Source organism: Elephantulus edwardii, unplaced genomic scaffold (genome assembly GCF_000299155.1).
Source record: "Elephantulus edwardii isolate Elephantulus edwardi_28Jun2011 unplaced genomic scaffold, EleEdw1.0 scaffold00015, whole genome shotgun sequence".
Classification (NCBI taxonomy): Eukaryota; Metazoa; Chordata; class Mammalia; order Macroscelidea; family Macroscelididae; genus Elephantulus; species Elephantulus edwardii.
In genome coordinates this window covers 5,348,364-5,374,902 of record NW_006399765.1, presented here as the reverse complement: position 1 = coordinate 5,374,902, position 26,539 = coordinate 5,348,364, and the positions used below count along the sequence as shown (strand labels likewise).

Below are 26,539 nucleotides of genomic sequence, written 5' to 3'. Positions count from 1 at the left end.
TCCTTAAAAGGGAGAAAAAGCCATTAAATTGTCCTGACTGGGAGCAACCTTACGGGACAGAGTAGAACCTCACTGGGTGGTTTCCACAACGGAAATCCCTGAGGAAGTTGACTGACTGATCTTTCTCCTGTGAAGCGGCTCGTTGGTCAGAACTGCCATACTTGGTTTAGCAACCAAGTGTTTAAGCACTGGACTCCCAAGGCCACCTATCATGTTGCTGTTAGATGCCATCAAGTTGAATACAAATCATAACAACCCTATAAACAATAGACTTGAATCTTGACCTATCCTGTGCTATCCTCATCTTCTCTAATATTCTTGAGTCCATTGCTGTAGTCATCTTATCAGTCCATCTCCTGGAGGGTCTTCTCTTTCTTTAACCCTCCACCTTTCCAAGCATGATATTCCTTTCCCAGGAATAGCCTCTTCCAGCGACAGATCCAAAGTATGAGAGACAAAGTTTCTCCATTTTTGCCTTCAAGAAGCATTCTGGCTGTATTACATCTGTTCATTCTCTTGGTAGTCCATAGAATATTCAGTATACTTCTCCAGTACTACAACTCAAAGGCATCTATTCTTCTGTCATCCTTACTTACTGTCCAGCTCTTAGTAGCACAGCAAGTATTTAAAAAGACCATGGCTAGAGTCAGGTTCACCTTAGTCTTCAAATTGACATCATTGCTCTTTAATATTTTTGGAGAGGTTCCTTATAGCAGACTTGCCCAAAACTATGCCTCTTTGGTATTGCTAATATCAAGGGTGTTGTTTATGGATCCAAATAAGATGAAGTTATTTACAGTTTTGGGGTTTTTTTAACTTTTTGTGTGTGTGACACTTTATTTCATTTTATTTTTGTTGTTGTTGTTGTTGTGTGCTGTTGAGTCAGATCTGATTGGCACAGGAGACCGGCCACTTTTCTCCAGCAGAGCATCTGGTAGATTCAAACTGCGCACTTTCAGGATTGCAGCGCAGCTTCTTGCCACGAGGCCACCAGAGCTCACTTCATTCACAGCTTTAATCCTTTATCTGTCATCATATTGTCTATTGGCTTAGTGGTAGGGACGTTTGTTTTTTGTGTTGTTTTGTTTTGTTTTAACAACCTTTGTTTTCTTGATGTTGATATATGACTTATATTGAAGGCTGTAGTTTTGATCATTTGCAGCAAGCATTTCACATCTTTCTCACTTTTTAGCAACAAGGTCGTATTATCTGATTCTGATGCCACAGTCCTCTTCACAGAGACTGGCTTCACGAATTATTTTCTCAGAATACAGATTGAATTGGTTGGAGAAGGGATTACACCCTTCCTGATTTTAAACCATGCAGTGTTCCCTTGTTTCTTTCAGACAACAGCTTCTTGATCTAGGTATAGATTTTGTATGAGCACAATTAAGTGTACTGTCACATTCTTCTCAATGCTAGCCATAGTTTGAGGAACTAGTAAAACATGATATAACGTAGATGAGTCTAGAGGAAATTCTACTGAGTCACAAAAGAAAAAATTATTACATAAGACCACTGTTATAAAAATAGAAAGGTTGCCATCTCAAAGGTGTATGGTTTGAAGCGACCAGATGCTCCGTTGGAGAAGGATAAGCAGTCTCTTCCTTTGCCAATTGGATCTGACTCGACGGTACACCACCACCACAACAACAACTAAAATAAAATAGTGTCACTAAAAAAAGTTCTTTTAAAAAATAGGAAGGTTACGGTGTAGAGGGTGACGGAGAGAAAAGGAAAAGATGGATGAATAATGAACACTACATTGGATTCTGGGGCTTCGTCTGACATACTTTGGACATGTTTTAAGGAGAGACAGGTCCTTGGAGAGGGACATCATGCTTGGTAGGGTAGAGGGACAGCGCAGGAGGGGAAGACCCTCTATGAGGTGGATTGATTCCGTGACTGGGGTAATCGGGATGGGTGTGTCAGAGACAATGCGATTGGCACAGGGTAGAGCAGGGTTTAGGGCTGTTGTACATAGGGTCACTATGAGTTGCAAACAACTCAATGGCACATAACAACAACAACAACATTGGAATAGGTGAAAGGAGGGTCCGTCTGGAAAGACAGTTAACAGTATGGAACAAGACGTGCATTAGGGCAATAAAGTGGACAGTAAATTTATATAAATTTATAAATTAAAAACTGATTTTTTGTAAACTTCCTTCAACTCATAATTTTAAAATTGTTATTCTCTTAACTTTAGAAACAACTACTTTAATTATTTTCACATATCTATAAATGAAAAAATATGCATATTTATTAGTAGTAGTATCTTATCATCAGCAGTAGTATTTTCCCTGTTTAGAACTAATGATATTCCATGGAATAGAGCTACCATAATTTTTTTAAAAAATCCAATTCCATATATAGAGAATGCCTTTGGATAAGTAAATCTCTCTCTTTCTGCATTTAATTTGCCTGTTTGTTTGTTTTTAAGAATAGTCCTTCAGCAGCTTGGTTAAGTGCATCTTGGTTTAGTGTTTGTAGTACATTTAGAGCTCTGGTGGCCCAGTGGTAAGAAGCTGCGCTGCAATCCCAAAAACATGTGGTTCCAGCTGTTCCACAGGTGAAAGATAGGCAATTTCCTCCCATGTGATTTTCTGCTTCTGAAAACCCACCAGAAGGTCAGCTATGGGTTGGTTCTGACTCTGTGGTACACAACAACAACAACAACTGGAGTATAAGAATTACCAGTCTAATAACTTAAAAAATCAGATGTGTATATATTACCACATAACCTTCTAGTAAGTGTGCCTTATTTATCTCCCTGACAACAATGTGTGCGGGTCTGTTTCTATCACTGTCACCCTGGCTTCATCAGACAGTATTCCCCCCCCCTTTTTTTTTGGTAGTTTTAAAAATCATTATTATTATTAATTTTAATGAAAGTTTACAGAGACTTTGAATTTCCATTCCTTCATTGTTGCGCTTTTCTCCCTGCCCACCCCTTTCCCCCCCAGTTCGCTTTTTGAAAAGTAAAAGAAAAATTCTTTCATTGTTATACAATTTCTCTCCCGAGTCCACTCCACTATGCAGCCTTTCTTCTGGACTCCTGTCATGATAATACTACCTAATCATATATCCCTTTTAAACAATTCTTTCCCTCATGTCTTTCGATGCAGTATACATAATTTATCCTATCTTTCTCAGTCTCTCCCCCAATCCCTGATATCAGTCCTGTTTTACAACAGTGGCACTATGCAGTATTTGTCCTTTTGTGACTGAGATAGTTCACTCCGCATAATTAGACTGTATATTTGCAGATGTGGAACGTGATTATCTTCTCTGATTGATATTTCTCTAGTTTATTATGATTGTGAGCTTGATCTTTTTGTGCTTACTGGTAAAAATCCTGAAGAGTTTGCTATGCCTGGATTTGTGGGACAACTTTGTAGGCACAAAGGCAAAGAATGAGGTAAGTATTAGAGAGGATTTAGTCAGCAGGTATTTACTGCACATTTTATGATGTTAGGAGATAGTCATTTGAGAGCCTCCCCTGCTGAGACAAGATCATGGTCCTTATCAAGGTTGGACATTCTCAGAGCCTTGGGTAATGATCTGAGAGAACCTCAAATGTTGATAATGTGCATATGGCCTCCTCTCTTTGAGTGTTGGAATCTGGGAAGAGCAAAAATGTGGGCAAGGAAGGCTCTGAAGGGTAATAAGGTTTGGAAAGGTAGAGAAAAGGATGGGTGTGACAGCACCTGAGGGGAGAGCTAGAGAATGAGGCCTGATCAGGATGGAAACTGAGGCTGAGAGCTGGGAATGTGGAAATGGAAAGCTTGGGCGGTTGCTAATAACTTCTCTGCCGCCACCCCATCTATGTAAAGGACCTGAGTAGCAGATGAAATACTGTTAACCAAAGCTCTGACAGCTCCACAGATATTGAGAAAAAAATTGAAATTATGAGACATACCCTTTTTAAAAAAGGAATTTTATTTTATTATTTTGTGTGTGTGTACCGTCAAATCGAATCTGACTGGTACAGGAGAAGATTGTCCCTCCTTCTCCAGCAGATCATCTGGTGGATTCAAGCCGCGCACGCAGGCCATGGTCTTTGCTATCACTTGTTATGCATTAGAGAGTTGAACAGTGAATAAGGAGGATAGAAGGAGAATTGATGCCTTTGAGCTATGGTGCTGGAGAAGAGTATTGAGGATACCATGGACTGCTAGGAAAACAAACAGATTCATCTTGGAGAGGGTTAAACCAGGAGGCTCCTTGGAGGCAAGGATTCTGAGGCTCCGTCTAACATACTTTGGACATGTTGTAAGGAGAGACCGGTCCTTGGAGAGGGACATCATGCTTGGGAGGGTGGAGGGACGGCGCAGGAGGGGAGGACCCTCTATTTGGTGGATTGATTCAGTGACTGGGATAATGGAGATCGGAGTATCAGAGGCAGTGCAATTAGCACAGGACAGAGCAGAGTTTAGGGCTGTTGTACATAGGGTCGCTATGAGTCGCAAGCGACTCGACAGCACATAACAACAACCACCACCTCTGAGATTGCAGTGCAGTTTCTTGCCACTAGGCCACCAGAGCTCCCATGAGACATATCCTTAGACCAGTTCTGACTCTTTGTTTTTACCATATATTGTTGTTGTTGTTGTTGTTAGGTGCCACCATGTTGGAACTAATTCATATCTGAGCCTTCAGAGGGTTTTCAGAGACGGTAAATCACATGGGACAGACTTTCCCATCTTTGTCCCAAGGAATAGCTGATGGATTTGAACTGCGAACATTTGGGTTGACATTGCAAATCCAGTTACCTACTAGACATCAAGAGCCTTCTCTTTTACTATGTTGTTGTTGTTATGTGCTGTTGAGTCGCTTGCAACTAATAGTGACCCTTTGTACAACACCCCTGAAATCTGCTCTATCCTAAGTCAACCTTTTTGTCTCTGACACACCTACCCTCATTACCTCAGTCACTGAGTCAGTCCATCTCATTGAGGGTCTTCCTTTCTTGTGCTATCCCTCCACGCTCCTCCCCAGCATGATGTCCCTCTCCAAGGACTGTTACTTCCTTGCAGCATGTCCAAAGTATGTTGGATGAAGCCTCTGAATCTTTGCCTCCAAGGAGGAGCCTGGTTTCACCCTCTTAGAGAGATTGGGTATGGGGTGGGTTTTTATTGGTTTTTTTGGTTTTTTGTTTGTTTGTTTGTTTGTTTTGTTTTTGAGAGAGATGATTTTATCTCCAGAAAAGTTACTCACATGCTTGAGACTGGCAAGTCTCAGATTCCTGGGTTGAAATGCTTCTTCTGATTGACATCACTGTAGAGGCTGATGGATGATTTGAAGGTTGGCACATAAGGCAGGTTACTGGTTCAAGTCCAAGAACTGAAGGTAATGAGCCAGATGCAGGAGGAGCCAGACTGAGCAAAAAAGCTAATCCAGATTTACTAGACATCTTTAAATATTCAGTGTAGGCCATACCCCCAGTGTAACTCTCTTTCAGCCGATTGGCTGTTTTTAGCTGATCTCATCAAGGGAATGATTACATCACAGCAGAACCCATCAAGGGAATGACTACATGAAAATTGCCAAGCTACAAAATCATAAGCAGCTAAATCGGCACCCAACGTTAACCATCACAGAGGTTGTATACACTATCCTAACAGTGTAGAAGGATAACCCATAGGTCAAATTTGGTTAAAGAGGTACAAAGCAATGATGACAGTTGAGAAAGCAAACCTTTATATGTGATTGACTCATGGGAGTGTAAATCAGTGTAACTTTTTTGCAAGACACTTTGGCAGCATTTTTTCCAAATTTAATTTGTGTGTATCCTCAGAACCAGGATACATTTAAGAATTCATTTTCTTATGGGTGTGCTTGTAAAGGAACTTAAGTGTGTGCGAAGATATTCATTGCCATGTTGTTTATAGCAATAGATATTCATTTCCATCTGTTGTTGTTTTTAAGTGCTGTGGAGTCGAGATGACTCATAGCGACCCTGTGAATAAAAGACCTGAACGCTTGTATAACTTTAATCATTTCTCCAGGTTCTTAGGGTTTCTGGAGGCAAGCTGTTTCAGAAGTGGATGCCACTCTTGTTCCAAGCTTGTTTTAATCGGGGAGCTCCACCAAACACTGTCCATCGTGGGTGACCATTATTGCATTTGACACATTAGTGTCACAGTGTTTATCATCACAGCCACCACAAGTTACCTCTGTGCAGCAAATGGACAGACTAGTGCTATACTACTTAGAAGAATGTTTGACCAAAAACAATTCAAACCAGGCCTGAGGGCTGCACATTAAAATAACCCACATTTGGCTTGGTAGCATAACTTTCTATCCACTAGGCCAACAGATTGTTATTAGGTGTCATCAAGTCGAGTACAACTCATAGTGACTCTGTGACCATCAGATATGAACCCTGCCCTCTCCTATGCCATCCTCACAATCTCTGACACACTCAAACCTCTTGCTGCAGTCACTGTGTCAAGCCACCTGGTTGAGGGTCTTCCTCTCTTTTGCTGCCTCTCCACCTTTCCAGGCATGGAATAACGTTTCCTAACAACATGTCATAAAGGATGTGACATGCAGATTCGTGAAGCGTTCCATATTTTTATGAATCTTGAAGAAGGTGCAGCCATAGTGCTTGTTGGAGGCAAGGATGATGAGGCTTTGTCTCACATCCTTTGCCTCCACTGAGAGCCAGTTTAATTATGCTGAATATGTATGATATGAATATGAATATGTATAGTTCCTAGGTGGAACAAAGGTAAGAAGAGAGATCCCCTAGGGACACCTCAAAAGAAAGTCCTGGCAAACTCCTTCTGAAATATTATAACCATTAAAAACGCTGAGGAACACGGTGCTCCTCTGAGGTTACCATGAGCCAGAAATGACTCAGTGACAGCTGGCTTACTGTTTACTAGATCTAGTCCTTAAAAGAAACAGGTCATTTCTATCTGCTGGCATGGATTGATTTCTAAGATACAATTAAATAGGAAAAGGCGGGATGCACAGGAAGAATTCAGAATGGTCTCATGTGTGTCTGAAATACACTGAAATAAAAATGAAATGACAGACCACTATAGAAGGTATGAGCAGTAACTTCTGTGCAAAGGGAGACTAGAGATGAGGAGAAAGAGGAAATAAAAAACAACCACCACCAAAATAACCCGACAAATCCCTATGCCTGTGTATTTCAATTTTTTTAAAACTAGCTTTCTATTTTAAAAATAAACTGTATTTTAGAATACAGAGCCCTAAGGTGGTCTGCGTGGAGTGGAGTTTAGCATAGCAGAGAAGCATATGTGTTTGACACACTACAGACAGCTTTGAGGACTGTGCGTTGGAAGATTTGCATAGTCTTTTCTTGCTTTTTAGGTAGTGTGTTCCTCCACGGAAGTGGATGAAATGGTGTAGCGTGACTGCGTATTCCTGGCTAATGTAGCTGCCACCTGGCCTGAGATTTCTGTTGTGTGTGCTTTCTTGAATACTGTTCCAGAAGTTGCATTTTATTAGCTCATTTTTCTCCAGGAACTGAAACAGGGAAGCTAAGTGACTTGCCCAAGGCCACTTGACCAGTTGATAGCAGAACACAGTTCACATCTGGATCTTTTCGAGTCTGGAGTGCTTTGTTAATTTCTGCCATGCCACAGTTCAGGAATGTACATAGAAAAGTGAGACTATGGTACCAATAAGGAAGAGAGATTAACACACCAAAACCACTTACAAGCTGCTAAAGACAGTGTGGAGTGAGATGTTAAAATTGACATGTTAGGGGATAAGGAAGTCTCAGAAAAAACAAATAGGCAAGGCTGAAGAAAATAAAATCATCCAAAATCCCACTGGAGTAACTGCTATTCATGTTCTGATAATTTCTCCCCACAGGCTTGTGTGTGTGTCTTAATAGATGTCTCCCAAATGCTCCAGTAAAATGTACAAGTTTTTCAAATGATATATTGACACTTATGATGGGTATTTTGAACATCTGTAAATTTAAAATGATCAAAGTAGATATTAACCTGTTCTTATGAAAATCTACATGTTTTAATATGACAATGTCCTATGTGTTATTAAAAGAACACTCATTATTAGCTTCTAGTTTTGTAGATTGGTGTTCTGGAATGGCATGGCTACATTCAGAAGTATATTTTAAAACAATGGCATCATATAATTTATACTTAAAATGATTTTTTAGTAATATAATATGAGAGTCTTTATGTCATAAAATGTTAAGTAAGCTCTGGGTTCAAAAATACATAAAATAGTACAAATACTGTTTTCTACTCATGGTTTAGTTTTCCTATACATAAAGTATAAAAACCTGTGATAGAATTAATTCATGGCTGTTGATAAGCCAACACTCTTGGCACCAGCAGTCAGAATCAAAAGACAAATTGCATTGGGAAAAGCTGCTGTCAGGGACCTCTCCAAAGTGTAAAAGAGCAATGATGTCAGTCTAGAGACTAAGGTGCTGTTTCAGGCCATGGTCTTTGCAATTACTTGCTCTGCATCAGAGAGCTGGACAATGACTAAGGATGACAGAAGAAGAATTAATACCTTTGAGTTGTGGGGCTGGAGAAGAGTATTGAATATACGACAAACTGATAGGAGAACAAACAGGTCTGTCCTGAAGAGTGAAATCAAGCTGCTCCTTGGAGGCAAGGATTTTGAAGCTCCGTCTGACATACTTTTCCGTCCCATACATGGCCAGGAGGGACCAGTCCTTAGAAAAGAACATCATGCTTGGAAGGGTGGAAGGTCAGCACAGGAGAGGAAGACCCTGCATGAATGAGGTGGATTGACACAATGACTGGGTAATGGGTGTAGGTGTGTCAGAGATAATGAGGTTGGTTCAGGATAGGGCGGTTCAGAGCTGTTGTACTTAGGATTGCTAGCTGTGAGTCCTAGGCTACGCGGTGGCACATCACAACAACATTGAAGAGCAACCATTGTGAAAAAGGAAGAGAAATAAGCTGTCAGGGCTGAGTATGAACCTTGCAAGGTGTTGATACATACACTATTTTCTCATTTCTCGAGGGTCTGTGATTGGATGAGATGTTGAATAATTGACACAAAAGTAGAAATGTTACTGATTTTCTGTGATACTCTCTTCACAGCAATTTTCAGCCCTGACAGAAGTGGTTTTCAACTTCCTCACTGAGCCGAAAGAGGTAAAGAGTTTTGTGATAAGGAGAGTTCCTGAGGGGGTTGGTTGTTGGGGTCTAGGGTCCTGAGATGCCTAGAATGTACTTGGTTTGTAACCTTCCATCTCTACAGGTGGAGAAGTTTCTGGCTCAGCTCTCAGAGTTTGCCACGACCAATCAGATCAGCCTTGGCCCGCTCAGAAGTATTGTGAAAAGCCTCCTGTTGGTCCCAAATGGTGAGCAGCCTCTCTCAGCAGTCCTGGCTGGAGACACAGTGGACACTCCTCCATCCACAGGATCCGCAGACGTACCCTCAGCTCTGCACCAGAGCGTTCAGTAAGGAAGCAGACATGGGTGGAGATCATAGTCTGTGGCGAGGGGTGAAACTAGGCAAGTAGGTGATGGTCATGCAGTCTGACAGGAGCCGTGTGAAGCAGCATCACTCACATGCAATCCACACCTTGGGCTCAGTCTTCAAACCAATGTTTCTCCCTCTGCTACATTTTATGTACAGATATTGATGGTAAACATTTTGAAAGTTTTGTGGCAGATTCATTTAGTATTTCTAAACATTCATTTTCATTGTATTTTACAAAACTGTTGGTCTATGATGGGTTGAAAATGAAAAAGGTTGGGTTCCTCAGCACAGATGGGCTGAGAACCAGAATTTGCCCATCAGGAAGGCCGTCACAAACCTTTAGCTGTAAGGATGTTCACTGTAGCACTGTTCATAACAGAGAAAAATTAGCAACTATCAGATTATCCAGCAGCAGGAGATCGGTTAAGCAAGCTGTGTAGAAGAATATTTTTGGTGGCAAAAATTCCTGCTTCCAAGTTAGGTGGAGCTGGTTTGATTCCCAGTCTCTCACTTGCTAAATAGCATGAAATTGGCCTGGTCCCTAATCTCTCACAATCCTAAGCAACTCAGTAGCACCATTTTCCCCCCAGCTAGACTCCCCACCCCTACCAAAAGGCTTGTTTTGAAAGTTAATTGAGATCATCTAAGTAAAATGCTTAGCACAGTGCTTCAATAAAAAATTGCTCTTACTTTCCCTAATGTGAGAGAGGTGCTATTGAAGAAAATACATTTTTTGCTTCTTTTAAAAAAATTTTTTTAATTGTATTGTTTTGTGAATGTACCGTCAAATTGGATCTGACTGATATAGGAGGAGATTGTCCCTCCTTCTCCAGCAGAGCATCTCATGGATTCGAACCATGCGCATCTAGAATTGAAGTGCAGCTTCTTGCCACTAGGCCACCAGACCTCCCTCAGTTTTTGCTTCTTACTGTTTAATTAGTAATAATAAAAACCCCTCTGCTGTATAACTGCCCTCCATATTTAGATTCCAGTGTTATAAACTTTTCCAGAAGCCACATCTTTCTTCTGTGGAATAGGAGGTTCAAACCCCCAAACTTTCCATTGGCACAGTGCAGCCACTGCACCACCAGGGCTTCTTTCCTTAAAGGTTACCGCTTTGGAGGCCCTAGGTAGCTTCTGCTCTGTCATTTTATTTTTCTTAACAGCATATTCTTCCCATTTAATTTTTTTTTCTCATTCATTCATTGTTGCACATTTTCCTCCCTGCCCAAACCTTCCTCCAGTTCACTTTTCTCTTTGAAAAGGAAAAAAAAAATTATTTCATTGTTATACAGTCTTCCCCTGCCCCCTCAGACCACAGTCCACTTTACTATGCATTTCTTTTTCTGGAATCTTGTCATGAAAATAATACCTAATCATATATTCCTTTTAAACAGTTATCTTTCTCATCTGTTTGAATGTTGTATACATTATTTATCCCCTTTTCTTAGGTAGGTTCCCCCCAACCCCGATGTCAGTCCCATTTTACAACAGTGGCACTATGCAGTATTTGTCCTTTTGTGACTGAGATATTTCACTTAGCATAATGTCCTCCATGGTAACTCATTTTGTATATTTCATGAGTTTCTTGTTTTTCAGTGCAGCATAGTATGCCATTGTGTGAATATACCACAGCTTCTCCATTCATTTATTGATGGGCACTTGGGTTGTTTCCAACTCTTTGCTATTGTGAACAGAGCCACAATAAACATGGGTGTGCAGAAAAGACATCTCTTACCTAGGCAGTTTTTAAATGGGGGGAGCAGAAAAAAAACCTTACCAAACACCCCATCCCCTGAGCTGGCTGGCAGTTCAGGTTTCTTTAGGGTATATTCCCAGTAGTGGAATTGCTGGGTCAAATGTTATTTCTATTTCCAACTTTTTGAGAAAACGTTAGACTGCCTTCCATAGTGGCTGCACTCTGCTCTGTCTTTTTTTAAAAATTTTTTTATTATTCATGTGTGTGCGTGTACTGTCAAATTAGATCTGACTGGTACAGGAGGAGATTGCTCCTCCTTCTTTGGCAGAGCATCTTATGGATTCAAACTGTGCACCTCTGGGATTGCAGACTCTGCTCTGTCTTAACACAGTTGTTCATCCTGCTTTTTCGTCCCCAGAAATAATCATAATATGATTAGGGTGTTTATCCTCTTATATTTTGTGTACACTTAGGCAGCACACACACACAAACACACACACACACACACACACACACACACACACACACACACACACACGTGTATAGTTTTGTTTCGTTTCCCTACAGATGACAGCATAACACAAATGTGCTTGGTAGCTTGCATTTTGCACACCTTGAAAACTTTCCCGGTCAGTACGCAGTACTCAACTCTGTCCTTTCAATGACTGTGGTATAGAATGAACCTATCTTCTTTCAGTTAATCCATTTCCTATTGCTGGCTATTTTAATTGTTCAATTTTTGAATTTTTTAAACAGTGCTGTGGTGAACGTTCCTTGTACTCACACATTCTGTAATTTTTGGATAAATGTTCAAAGTGCATAACCAGAAGTGGTTTTCCCCCCTTATTCTCTGGCCTGCAGCTTTGGTTGTGGATTTATTTCCGGATGAGGACGGGTTTGCACAACAGGCACTGTAGCTTTCAGGCGACCACAGTGTAAAGTCCCTGCCCCCCATTCTCTCCCGCCTTTCTCATTTCTGCCGTTCGTTCCCGTCCATCCTGGAGGACTGCCTGCAGTCATTTCCACCCCAGAAGTGCAGCTCCACGCCTTCCTAAATCATTTCTGTGTGCTCTGACCTCCCGCTCCTCTCACATCTCAAGCTATGGTATTGATATATACATACATATATGATATGATATATATTAATAATAATAAACAGTGTTTACGAAAATTATCTACTATAAACTCTGATAATCAATCCTGATATATACATATATATATATATGTATGTATGTATATGTATATATGTGTATATATCAGGATTGATTAGCAGAGTTTATAGTAGATAATTTTCTTAAACACTGTTTATTATTATTAATATATATATCATAGAAGAGAAGGTTAGTAACAAATAGCTTGTTGTTGTTACGTGCCACTAAGTTGGACTTAGAGCTGACCCTCCAGCAAGCTTTCAGAGGCAAGAGGATTGCCCATCCTTCTCCCGCCGAGCAGCCAGTGGATTTGAACTGCATGCTTTTGGGATTGCAGTGCAGGTTTTTACAATTAGGCCACCAGAGTTCTTCTTAAAGTCAGCACTATTTATTATTATTATTCATATATTTCATTAAAGAAATAAGAAGATTGATAGCAAACAGCTTGTTGTTGTTAAGTACCATCAAGTCGGAACCGACCCACAGCTGACCCTCTGGTGGGTTTTCAGAGGCAGTTAATGGCACAGGAGGAGATTGCCTATCCTTCTCCTGCGGGAGCAACTAGTTGCCTTGAACCTTGTACCTTCAGGATTGCAGCACAGTTTTTTGCCACTGGGCCACCAGAGCTTCCTAGCAAACAGCTTAGGGAAGAAGAAAAAGAAAACCCAACAAAGCCCTGTTTCATACAGGTTGATCTGTTGATGTCTGGGTGCGGGATTCTCCCACATCAGGCGCAGCAGCTGCTCGTGTCCCCTGGCCCTTTGTGGATGTAGCACTGGCTGCAGTGGGTTCAAAGCAGTAGCTCTTTTTTTTTTTTTTAAATTTTTATTTTATTAATTTTAATGAACATTTACAGAGATTTTGGATTTTCATTCATTCTCTGTTGCACTTTTCTCCCTGCCCAGCCCTCCCCCCCAGTTCATGCCTCTCTTTGAAAAGTAAAAGTAAAATTCTTTCATTGGTATACAAAGAAATAGCTCTTCTTGCAGGAGATGCATTGTGATCTCCACGTTTGTAGAAGCTGGTGTAGGCATAGGAGCCAGCGATGCAGGCACAGTTGGGTTCCACTGTGAACAAGGTGAGACTGAATGTCCAAAGGTGAGGAGGCTGCTAGGCTAGTAGAAGACTTGCTTGCTGATAATGGTTTATAGCTACAGACAACACTGAAGAACTCATAAGACCCAGTCAGGAGATTGTAGACCCACTAGGACCACAGTTGTAGTCACTTGAACTAATGCAACTGACCCTCGAAATGTGAGCCTCTTAGAACCTGAATATTTATCTGAAAAATAAGAGAAGTTCTTGCTATTATTGTTAGGAATAAATGAGCTGATATTATGTTAAAAATGTACTAGTGAATCCACCAGATGCTCTGCTGGGGAGGGAGAAGCAGTCTCTTCCTGTGCCAGTCAGATCTGATTTGATGGTACCCAACAAGAAAAGAAAAGTGTACTAGAATGCTTGCTAAACGATAGCCAGTATTTCTTGAGAGATGAGCTATATTTCGTTCCTATGCCTTAATGTGCATTGGGAAATGATTGTATTGCATTGAGAAAGTTTGCAGTGAGGGACCTCTCCAATTTACTGAGGAGCAGTCCTGTCAGTTTGAATACTGAGGTGTGTTTGATTCAGGCTCCGATCTTTTCAGTCATTTCCCATGCGTGATGAGAGCTGGATGATGAATAAGGGTAACAGAAGGAGAGTTGATACCTTTGAGTTGTGGTGTTAAAGAAGAGTTTTTAAAATGAATTGGGTTTTTGTTTTTTTTTGGTTTTTTGTGTGTGTGTGTGTGAGTGTACTGTCAAATCAGATCTGACTGGTACAGGAGGAGATTGACCCTCCTTCCCCGGCAGAGCATCTGGTGGATTCGAACCATGCGCCTCTGCGATAATATGAGTTTTTAATATGAGATAGGACATTCCTTCACTGAAAGGAAAGGCTCTCAAGTGACCTCTTGACCACTGGAAAAAACCAAAGGTTTTTTTCTCAAGTCTTAGAATTGAAGTCTTGGGTTTTGTTTACCTTCTCAGTCAACTCCCAATTTCTGTTTATTTGCTTCAGTTTCATTTTTTGTTCACACATTTCCCTGACTGTGGCCTGACTTTTTGTCTTCCTGCGGTATTTTCTTGCTTGAATTCTGTCTGTTCTAGTATGTTTCCTAAGCATCTGAGACTGTAGCTTTGTGCCTCCTGATAGCGGGAACAGCAGACCAGATCCCCACCTCTCTTCTCCCGTCTTTTACTCCAGGTTACCCTCCAGTGCTCCTTCCACAGTGCGGCTTGGATTCACTGTCCTTCGAAACTACTTCCGAGATAGGATGAAGTCTGCAGTCTTCGTGTTTCATTTAAGACCTCCCCAGTCTAATCTAAAATAGAAAGGCCTCTTCTCTCATCATGATAAGATCTATACTCAGTGTCAGACCTCAGTGTGGATTGTTAACTCAAGGGGCAGCAGGAACCCTGCAGACCATTCTTTCCCAAGTTGCTATTTCCATCACCAAAAGGCCTCAACTGTCAGACACACACGTACCTACGCCCCCTCCTCCATCCTCTAAACCTTAGAACTCAGGAGACTCACAGACACATTAAATATCCTACAGTGAAAAAACCTGCTTAACCAGTATCTTTGATTTAACCCAAGGTTCCTTTTTTATTTAATTTTTTTAAATTATTATTTGTGTGTGTGTGTACTGTCAAATCATATCTGACACGTACAGGAGGAGATTACCCCTCCTTCTCCAGCAGAGCATCTGGTGGATTCAAACCGCACACCTCTGGGATTGCAGTTCACCTTCTTGCCATTAGCCACCAGAGCTCCCTCCAAGGTTCCTTTTTTTTAGGAGGTGGAGTGAGGAATGGATGAGGTCAAGTAAAATCTTAGTAAAGCATTGATCTAGTCTAATCTTCATTTTGGTGAAGAAACTGAGATTTAAGAGAAGCGTGTGACCTGATATCTTAACACAGGAAGATCTGGTGCTATAATCTTGCTCAGCTCGCTCAAAGTTCAGTAGATTGTTTTGTTTTTCTTTTCACTATTTAATATGTAATTCTTTACCCCTGGCTTCAAGGGACACCAGTCCTTGGCCAAATTGTTTAATCTGTCTGCCACCAACTCCTCCCCACTGTTGTCCAAGCTGGATTATTTTAAAGTAAATCCCAGATTCTTTTATCATTTTGTTCTAAAACACAGCACCTTACAATATACTTGAAGAGGATAAAAGGATTTCTTTTCCCTTATCAAACCACATACCATTACCACATCTAAACAAATGCCTCACATTTCTCATTGTCTCCTACATTCATTTGTTTATATCTGATTGTTCTTATCTGCATCCAGATAAGAGCAATAACCCCCATTTGAATGAGGCTACTAGATGACCCTGAGTTTTTATTTGGCAGTATAGCCTCCTAACAGCTGTGAGGCCTTGAGCAAGTCACTTAAACTGAGTCTGTTTCTTCAGCTATGTGTTAAGAATCGTACTTCAGACATTGCTATAAAGATCAAGTGAGATAAATGTAAAATGCTCACCTTAATGAATAGTAACTGCATCGCTGTTACCATCATTGATACTGTGAATTGTCCAACTTGACAGCAGAGCCCCTATTTGACACTGTTTTTATTTTCATTCACAGCAAGATGCCTGGCCCTTCAGAGTGTTTGATAACTGTTTTTCACAAGACAGGGATGACTCCTCTTTCCTAATTTCCCAGGGAACTCTTTCTGCTTGGGCAAAAAAGAATGCTATGCAAATGTTAAACTGTGTCTAGGACCGCTGCTGTTCTCCTGCTCTCCTCAGTGGTACTTAGCACAATTCAACATTTATATGGCTTACTTGTTTATTACATATGGTCTCTCTCCCCTCAGTACAAAGTAAGCTCAAATATTGTTGTTGGTAGATGCTGTCAGGTTGGCTGTGATTCACAGCAGCCGCATGAACGACAGACCGGAACCCTGTGCTCTCCAACACCATCATCATGATCTCCGCCAGGTGCAAGCCCATTGATGCAGTCACCATGTCAGCCCATCTAGTTGACGGTCGTTCTCTCTTCCTCAGACCCTCCGCTTTTCCTAGTATGATGTGTTTTTCCAAGGCCTAGCACCTCCTGAGAGCAATGCCCAAAGCATGAGACGAGGTGTTGCCATCCTTGGCCCCCAGGAGCAGCCTGGTTGCACTTCCTACAAGATCGATTTCTTTGTCCTTTTGTCAGCCCTTGGTAAATTCAGCTCTCCTCACCACCACAATTCAAAAGATAGATTCTCCTTTCGTTTTCCTTATTCATTGTTTAACTTTCAGATGTAGAAAAAGCAACTTAAAATATCAGGATTTACACCAGGAACTCCTTAGTCTTGAAATTGACTTCCTTGCTTTACAGCACTGTAGTAGTTTTTATGACCCTCCAGCAGGTTATCATAGGCAGTAGATCGCAGGGGGAGAGATTACGCATCACAGAGCAGCTGGTGAGTTCAAACTGTGTGCCTTCGTACTGTAGAGAGGTCCTTCAGAGAGTTTCATTTCTTGACAGCTGTTACCATGGGTGTTGACTGTATTCACATCAAATGAAATCCTTGACCACCCTTACTTTTTCTCTGTCATAATGTTGCTTATTGGTCCAGTAGTGAGGATCTTTGTTTTCTTGGTGTTGAGATGAACATATTGACGGCTGTGTGTAGTCTTTGATCTTCTTCAGTAAATGCTTCAAGGCTTTTTCCCTTTCCATAAAACAAGGTTATATCATCTGCATAACACAAGTTATTGATGACTCTTCATTAAGACTCTTCCAGTCTTGACACTACATTCTTCTTCATGTCATCCATACCATTCTTGAGTTACTCAGCATATAGATTCAATAGGTATGGAGAAAGGATACAACCCTGATGCATACCTTTCTTGATTTTAAACCACGCAATGCTCCATTACTCTGCTCAGACAACTACTTTTTGGTCTATGCATAGGTTTACCATGAGCATAATAAAGTGTTCTGGGATTTCCGTTCTTCTCTATGTTATTCATAATTTATTATGATTCACACAGTCAAATGCCTTTGCATAGGCAATGTATAACACAAGGAAACAATTTTCTGGTATTCTCTGTTTTTCTAAGATCTGATATCAGCAAAGATATATTATTGCCTTCTACTGAATCCAGCTTGAATATCTGGAAGTTCTCTGTCATTCTGTTCCAGCCATTTAAAAATAATCTTTAGTAAGATTTTACTTTCATGCGATAGTATTCATACCATTCAGTAATTTCCACACTCTATTGGATCACCTTGTTTTAGAATGGGAACAAATATAGATATCTTCTAGTCAGTTGCCTGGGGTAGCTATGGTCCAGATTTTGGGCATAGACTAGCGAGCACTACCATGGCCGCCTCTGTTTGTTGAAACACCACCGTTGGCTTTTTTGTCCGCTCCCACCTCCCCTCGAGCGCCACTCTGGCTGCACCACCTCGCTCAGAGCTCCGGCTCCTGCTCAGCTATGGACGCGGCCACCTTGCTCCACCATCATCATGATCATCTTCCAGGACGTCACCAGCCACGATGAGATGTTGTCTGTCATCTACAAAGCCTGGGAGATTGCAGATGGACTGTGCCTGGAGGTGGAGGGGAGGATGGTCGGTAGGACAGAGGGTCACATTGATGACTTGCTCATTAGTGGCAACGCCTCGGCCAAAGGCACCTATTGTAAAGGAGCGAAAGCACAGTAATCCCTGGTGTTGACATTGTCATGAACCATCACTTGCAGGAAATCAGCTTCACAAAAGAAGCCAACTAGAAATACATCAAGGATTCCATGACATCAATTGAAGGCAAGCTTGAACAGAAACCAGAAAGAGTGAAACCTTTTGTGACAGGTGCGGCAGAACACATCAAGCACATCCTTACTGTTTTAAAAAAAACTACAGGCTCTAAGGAAGCTCTGGTGGCCTAGTGGCAAGAAGCAGCACTGCAGTCACAAAGGTGCATGGTTCGAATCTACCAGATACTCCACTGGAGAAAGAGGGGAAATCTCCTTTGCCAGTCGGATCTGATTGGACAGTACACAACAAGAGGGGTGGGGGAAGCTACCAGTTCTTTATTGATATTGGTGGAAACCTGAATCCAGATGGCATGGCTGCTCTGCTGGACTTGTGAGGATGGTGGGAGTGGAAGGTCGGAGGAAGAGAATACCCTCCGCGAGGTAGATTGATACAGACACTGTAACAGTGGGCTCGAGTATATCAGAGATGGAGAGGATGGGGCGGCATAGGGCAAGGTTCAGATCTTTGTTCCTAAGGTCACCAGGAGTCCTGTTAACTGGACTGCTCCTACAACAGGTGAATAACACATGATTGGGCAAAGATACATGTTAATTAGTATATTACAGGGTGGTCTAGGATTGTGGCGAACAATGTTTTCTAGAAGCCTGTTAGTAAAATCGTGTGTTAAAGGGTCCCATTGTAAAGTTTAATAAGTCATAAGATATAAATGTAAAGATAGAAATCATACTTCAAGGCCCTCTGGCACAGCTAGCACATCCTGCATCTCCTTGGCTATAGGGGAGAAGGCAGTTTACAAATAGATGGGATCTCCTACATCTGCAAGCCTCCAAAGAGTTGTCTTTAGGGCATGCGATCAGGACAGCATCAAGGTTCGAGGAACTGCTGTTAGGAAAGACAGCCTTAGAAAAATCCAACGTGGATCCCAGACTCACGCCACGGCTTTAAAATAGAATTAAGGCTCTGCTTGTAGATCGCGTGTTCACATACACCAAGTGCCTGATGTTTTTGTTTTTGTGGGTTTGTTGTGTGTGTGTGTGTGTGTGGTTTTTTTTAGGTACAGGAAGGCATCAGAAAGGAAATAAAATGGCCCACATTCCTCTGCCTTCACATAAAAATAAAATACTCCATGCATGCTGCAGTTAGAAAATTTTTACATGACAAAAGGAAGGAAATAAAAAGGGGAGATATCTTTCCCCAAAGAATTCCACTGTTCAGGAAAAAAATGTGGTTTTGTCACCTTAGCTATTAGATAAGGATATAGTTAAGGATTAGGGAGCTCAGCTGGCCTAGTGGTAAGAAATTAGGCTGCAGTCCCGAAGACACACAGTTTGAATCCACCAGCTGCTTGTAGGAGAAGGTTTACAGCTTCTGAAAACCTGCTAGAGGGTCAGCTGAGTCTGTTCCAACTGATGGTACACACAAACTAGAACATGTGCCTTTTTATTTACTCAAAAGAGATCATATCGTGTAAATGGTTCTTTTTTCAGTTATTATTTTTCAAATTGGCACATCATGCACTACCTCATTCTATTGAAGGATTGCTTGGTATTCTAGTGGATTTTTTTCATTCATCTATTTCTCAAGTGCCAACCAATAAACAGTGCCAGGCACTTGTGGAAACTTGAGATTCAGCAGCAGAGGAAAGGAGTCAAGTCCTTGTTCGCATTTGAACTGACGTTTCTGTCCGTTCTAGAAATGAACAATAAATATACAGCTTAAAGAGTGAGAGTTACAAATGCAGTGCAGAAATCACAGCCTGTGTGAGGACAAGAGAGGGTCTGTGCAGAGACAATTAGAGCGACCTGGGATCCTTCCAGAGAGTGCAGGGAGGGAGTAAGCCAAGGGAAGATGAGGAAGGATATTCCCAGCAGGGAGGACAGCAAGGGCAGAAGCCCTGGGAGGAATCTGCCTAGCCCACTAAGCAAGGAAGAGAGCTTAGTGGTTCCAAAGATCCAGATCCGGCAAGGCATTAGTGCTCAAGGCTTTAGATTGTACTGCAAGTGAAACCACAGCTATCAGATGTGAGCAGAGGAGAGACAGTTTGACTTAAGCCTTAACAAAATCGCCTTGGAACCCAGTGTCTCGTAGAGATACCCCAGTCATCTATCTCACTGTTCATGACTTCTCACTGGCCCAAATCCTGCTACAGATGTTGCTAAAGCATCTCATCTGTATCTTGTGAGACCATATCTGCTGAGTGACTGTATGCATTTGCCAAGTTTTCTAGAAACAAAACCTAATTGTTCTGATTTCCAGTTGCCTCGTAAATGAAAGGTTACAATAATAACTCCCACTTCACAGTATTTTGGGATCATAAAAAAAATGTCAGTTTTGAATCGAACATAAACTCAGGCGTTTACACATGGTAGTTATGATTTAATTGGATTGGCTCAAAAGTGACCTCCTCCTTGGAGGGCCTTTATGTGGAGTTTCCTGGGGTCTCGCCTTTATTATGTCCCTGTGGCTTCCTTGCTCGGTCTGATTTTGGAGATAAAAGATTTCCTCCCTTTGTTTACATGGCTTATTTTATCAGGGACAACACAGACTTGGAGATTGCTTTTCTGCGGGAGGATGGGGGTGGGGTGGGGACTTGGATTTGGGGTACAGGTTCAAGACCCTCCTTGAATGTAGTGGATGTCTGCATACTCATTAATTAGCACCAATAAGTGGAAGATTTTAAAGGGGCTGCCAGATTGTGATGCTGGGTTGTGACATGCCTGTTAAACATGGAGACGCCCGGTTTTCTGGCAACACTTTGTTTTCAGGAATTGGAGCCTGCAAGGCGAACAAAGCAGCCCCCACAGGGGTGTGCTCTGAGGGGAAGGTTTGATAGCCTCTCAGGAAGTGACTTGTGAATTGTAGAGCTCAAGCTGTTTAGCCCATCTTGGTAAGAGTGAAAGCAGGTTTTTTAGGACAAAGCTGCCCCCTAGAACTTTCCATGCAAATGGGCATGGCCTGTCAGAGAGCTGTGTAACGCAGTGGCCTCTGGCTATTGAGAGCTTGAAATGTGGATAAGGCCATTGATGAATGGCATTTTTTAGTTAATTCTTTTTCATTAGGGTTTTTTTTGGCATCAATTTAAGAGTCAGTCTTTTAATTTTTTTTTACTGAGATTTTAATGAAAGTTTATAGAGAACTTGGGTTTCCATTTGTTCACTGTTGCACATTTTCTTCCCTGGCTCCCCTCCCCCAGTTCACTTTTTTTCCTTGGGGAAAAAAAATTCTTTCATTGTTATACAGTGTCATCGCCCCCCCCCCTCCAGTCCACATTACTACACAGCTCTTATTCTGGACTTATTCATGCAATAATACCTAATCATATATATCACATTCCTTTTATACAGTTCTCTCCCTCATCTGTTTCAATGCTGTGTATGTTATTTATCCCCTCTTGTATTAGTTTTCCTCCAACCCCGCAGTCAGTCCCATTTTATAACAGTGTAACTATGCAATATTTTTCTTTTTGTGATTGAGATATTTCACTCAGCATAATGTCCTCCAGGGTCAGACATTTGTATAATATTCCTTGCGTTCCTTATTTTTCAGTGCTGCATAGTATTCCATTGTGTGAATATACCATAGCTTCTCTATCCATCCGTTTGTTGATGGGCACTTGGGTTGTTTCCAACTCTTTGCTATTGTGAACAAAACAGCAATAAACATGAGTGTTCATATATCTGCTTGGGTGGCAGTTACGGTTTCTTTACGGTATATTTCCAGTAGTGGAATTGCTGGGTTAAATGGTATTTCTCTTTCCATCTTTTTTGAGAAAGCATCATACTGCCTTTCATAGTGGTTGCACCATTTTACACTCCCACCAACAGTGACTAAGGGTTCCAGTTTCTCCGCAACCTCACCAGGATTTATTGGTTGCTGCTCTGTTGAATTTTGCTATTCTTACTTGGGTGAGATGATATCTCATAGCTGTTTTGTAAAAAAAAAAAAAAAATTAAAGAGTCAGTCTTTCAGGGAGCTCTGGTGGCCTAGTGGCAAGAAGCTGAACTACAATCCTAGAGGTATACAGTTCAAATCCACCAGATGCTCTGCTGTTGAAGGAGCGGCAATCTCCTCCTGTACCAGTGAGATACGATTTGATGGTACAAACACAAAAAATAATAAAATAAAATTTTAAAAAAGAAAATTTTTTTAAAAGAGTCAATCTTTACCTCCTTTAAAGAAAATTACTGTTGGGAATACACCCAGCAAATTATGAACGAGCTCAACAATTTTTGCATATACCATTTCATGTTGGAATTGCACTAGCCTCCTCAGGTTCATGGTCCCACGTTGCACAGGGCAGTTCTGGACCCAGTCTGATTATGCTCCCCCGTCTTTACTCCCTTTACTGACTGCATATCAGGTACTCCCATTCCCAAGGCCATGATGTTTCCCCTCTTGTCTCTAACTTTTTGCACACTTTCTCAAGGTCCATGAAATAGGATTTTGTTCTCCAGCTGTTTCACATGTTCCCTTTCTCCCCAGCTGGTTTGAGATCTTCATGAAGCTAAACTGGGTCTTTGATATTTCTTGTCATCTGTGTCATGTATCTTATACCCATTAGGTTCTTGTTACGAATACCATATAATGTTGTTTTTGTATACCATCGAGTCGGAACCAAACCATAGCTCCAGTGGGTTTTCAGAGGCAGATAATTGCAGGAGAGATTGCTCATCCTTCTCCCACAGAGCAGCTGGTGAATTTGAACCAACTGCCTTAGGGATTGCAACGCAGCTTCTTACCACTAGGTTACCAGAGCTCCCTAATATAGTAAGTACTGTTAGATACTTATTGCTAAGTTGCCATCTTGAACCACATTTTCCTCTGCTTCCCAGGCGCCTTGAAGAAGAGTCTTACAGCGGATCAAGTCCGGGCTGACTTGACAACACTGGGTAGGTCTGGGTTGCTCATGGAGATGGGCCTCTGGGGCTCTTTATTATGTTAATGCTGCCTTCTCTTCTCTTACAGGCCTTAGTGAGGACAAAGCCACCCACTTTTCTGAAAAGGTATCATTCCTTTAATCCCAATTAATTGAGATCACTTGCTTCAGTTTTATGACATATTTTTTAAAGGGAAAATGTGTATAGGAAGAAATCATCAATCATGTGTCATTTCCCCATCTTAATCTGCGGCCCTTCGGCCTGTCTTTCATTGTTTTTGTTCAGACATTCCTCTAGGTCTTATAGTTCTGGTGTGTCCACTTGCCATACAGTGGTAACTTGTGGTTGCTCTGAAGCTCAACACTATGACACTGATGTGTCAAGTGCGTTAACGGTTGCCCTGGCAGACAGTGTTTGGTGGAGCTCCCCAATTAAAACAAGCTTGGAAGCAGGAGTGGCATCCACTTCTGTAATAGCTTGCCTCCGGAAACCCTATGAACCTGGAGAAAGGATGAAAGTCATGGGTGTTGAGGACTTTCCTTCATAGGGTCGCTATGAGTCGCCTATGACTTGACAGCACTTAACAACAACAACAAATTTCATACCTACAGCTTTCCCCCAGCACTGTTTGCTCCATCTCTTTTCTCCCACCTTCCTTGATTTGACCAGATATAAATGTTACCATTTTTGCTCTAATCTAGATTAAGTCATGGAATAAAAGGGTTTCTTCATCTTTCTGGCCTACCCCATCTCTTAGATATGTGCATATAAGCTGAGCTCTTGGCTCTGCGTTCTTCCCACTTTCTGTACAAATACCAAACAGTACTGTTTGAGATCAAAGAGAATTTATTTTTTCCCCATGTTCTGACTTGGGCTTTTTCTTTTCTTCCAGTGGAAGCAGAATTCTTTGACTCTTGCTCGATGGGCCATAGATCAGACTCTGATGGTTAACCAGCTCATAGATATGGAGTGGACGTTTGGAGGTAAGGTCACGAGGTGATGTAGAGTTGGGTCACACAGCCTTTTAGGGAGTGTGGATGGAGAATCCTCGTCCGTCTGTAGTCTGATCGGACACTGGCCTCAGCAGCGGCTTTTCTGGATCAGTGTCCACACCCAGCAACTGTCTCCATGATGGCTCTGGATGAGTTGACTCTCTGCAGACTTGACTCTTGCCGTCCTCATCCTCACCCCCACGTGGTTTCAGTCAGACACCAGGATGGCGGCCCTCAGAGTAAGCCTTCGACGAGCTCCCTCATTGTCTCCTTTGTGTCACAGTGTCATCCGGGAGCAGTGAATTGGAGAAAATGGGCAGTATTTTTTTACAAGTAAGTTTTCACTTCTTAATCCTTGAAAAATGCATAGGTTTTTTATTTTACTTGGTTAAAAATGTGTTAAATCTGTGTTGGATTCCTTTATGTACCCATTTAATTAGCTGTTCTTCAATATCTAAGAGGTGTCTTAGCTTGTAGACATGTGTTTGGGCATAAATGTACTTCCTGGCGTGTCCACTCTTAGAAGAGTGAGAACCTCGTTCTGTGGGTGAAAATTTTGATTGCGCCTCTGACAAAGGGATTGGAATTTTAGAAGGTGGGTGACTCAGTCAGCTTCCCGTGTAACGCCCAGATTAGAAGATCGGTGCTTTGATGTTTACTTAGGGAAGAAAATGTCCTTGCCCATTTGTTGTTTTCTCAATTTTTAAAATGTCTTTTTTTTTTTTTTTTTAAATCAGTTGAAGTTGGTGGTTAAAAAAGGAAACCAAACTGAAAATTTATATATAGGTGAGTCCAGATTCCCATTTGAGCCTTTTTTTTTTTTTTAAAAAAATTTTATTGTTTTTGTGTGAGTGTACCGTCAAATCAGATCTGACTGGTACAGGAGGAGATTGTCCCTCCTTCCCCGGCAGAACATCTGGTGGATTCGAACCACCAGCCTTTGGTATTGTAGTTGCAGCTCCTTACCACTAGGCCACCAGAGCTCCCCTGAGCCTTTTTACATTTTTCATGTTCTCTTTAATCAGTGAGCCTGTTAAATCCACCACAAATCATCTCTAGTAGGAAAAAAAGTCATAACTCAGCCATGGAGTAGCCACCGCTGTTCCTCTCATAAAAGAGAATATGAGGATCATTAAGAAGCTTTCAGTAGGCTAGAGACACCACAGCCAAGAGCCCTTTTGCAAAAAGAGGGGAAGACAGGAAGGAATGGCTGAGGCTGAAACTTCAGAAGCTCTTGCTGCAGAAGTTCCATTGAACGTCCTGAGTCGTACCTTTTTATCTCTTGTGCTGCAGAGATATGCCATTTAAGCCCTTTTAAAAAGGAGCTCGGGGCCTTCTATGTTCAAGGCACCCAGTTCTTTATCATGACTGACTACCTCATGTATCAAGCCTCCCCCCACCAAAAAAAAAAAAAGGTAAAGATTAACTCTTGGAGGATTCTACGGAGCTAGAAAATTTTATCTTAAATGCAATTTTTTTCTCTTCCCAGAATTAACATTGCCCCAGTTCTACAGTTTCCTGCATGAGATGGAGCGAGTCAGAGCCAGCATGGAGTGTTTTAGCTGATTGCTGTCCCCTGGCATTTCCACCTGGGACCCCTCCTTGCCCTGGGTAACTCCTCTGAGTGGCCCCCTCACTGTCAGGCCTGTCTGGTACTCATTTTGCTGTGCTCTCTTCCTGGGAGCCAGGTGCAAAGGTTCTTGAAAAACAACAGGATTAAGTACTTAAAGAGCCCTACACAATCACCGGGTAAACTCTTTGTTAAGGGACCCCACCTATCTCCCAGGAAGCTTTTTTAGATATTCCACCAGACTGGGGGAAGAAATGGATTGAGTCACTTCCTGTCAAAGCGCCAGAGTAAACAGATGGTCCCATCATTCACGATACAGGCAGACCACCTGTCCCACCGGAAGCTGGAACTCATCTGTCGCGGAGCAGGGGGCCAGCCATAGGAATGACCCCACGTGGAGAGCCCCAAGGATTTTTGCATACTCTATGTGGTGGTGGTGGTGGTACAGCACTAGTCAGTTTTTAACAGGGCATTATATATAAACAAGTGAGCCGTGATTGGTCTTCTCGTAAAAGAACTGGGACACCTAAAAATCAATATCTTAGTAATAATAAAAAGTACTGAGGCTAAACTCTGCTCCTCGTCCTGGTTTGACTGTGTCATGTTGCAGTAAGGCAGTCACTTTGAGGTTCTCTCAGCTTATTTAGGCTGAAGCTGACCTCTGTTAGTTAGATGGTGAATAAAAAGGGTTCTGAAGGAAAAGCTCTGCAGCCAGTTCCTTTGTGCATGAATGAGAGTCCTCTCCTTCTCATGGAGCTGATAACCTCTTCACAGTGACCTTCCTGAGGCGACCCTGACCGGACCTTCCCTTGAAATTAATTGTGGTCCAGAACTGGAATTTTTTTTTTTAATTTAGGTTGTTTATTTTTCATTTCAATGAACATCCACAGAGACTTTGGGATTCCACTCATTCATCGCTGCACCCTTCTCCCCGCACAAACCCCTCCCCCCCCACCCCATTTGCTCCTCTCCCTGACAAGCAAAAGAAAAACTCCCTCATTGGTACACAATCCCCCC

At 41.8% G+C, this 26,539-nt stretch overlaps 1 protein-coding gene across 1 annotated transcript in view; it reads left to right on the top strand.

Annotated features, from left to right (window-relative positions):
* COMMD7 (COMM domain containing 7) overlaps nucleotides 1-25,518 on the top strand; it is a 31,347-nt gene extending 5,829 nt beyond the window's left edge. The window contains exons 2-9 of the mRNA XM_006881436.1: nucleotides 9,087-9,140; nucleotides 9,247-9,349; nucleotides 22,916-22,972; nucleotides 23,049-23,086; nucleotides 23,853-23,943; nucleotides 24,236-24,285; nucleotides 24,690-24,738; nucleotides 25,442-25,518. Coding sequence (XP_006881498.1) covers nucleotides 9,087-9,140; nucleotides 9,247-9,349; nucleotides 22,916-22,972; nucleotides 23,049-23,086; nucleotides 23,853-23,943; nucleotides 24,236-24,285; nucleotides 24,690-24,738; nucleotides 25,442-25,518 — 519 coding nt within the window. The remainder of the gene's footprint in view (nucleotides 1-9,086; nucleotides 9,141-9,246; nucleotides 9,350-22,915; nucleotides 22,973-23,048; nucleotides 23,087-23,852; nucleotides 23,944-24,235; nucleotides 24,286-24,689; nucleotides 24,739-25,441) is intronic.
* The last annotated feature ends 1,021 nt before the right edge of the window (nucleotides 25,519-26,539 follow it).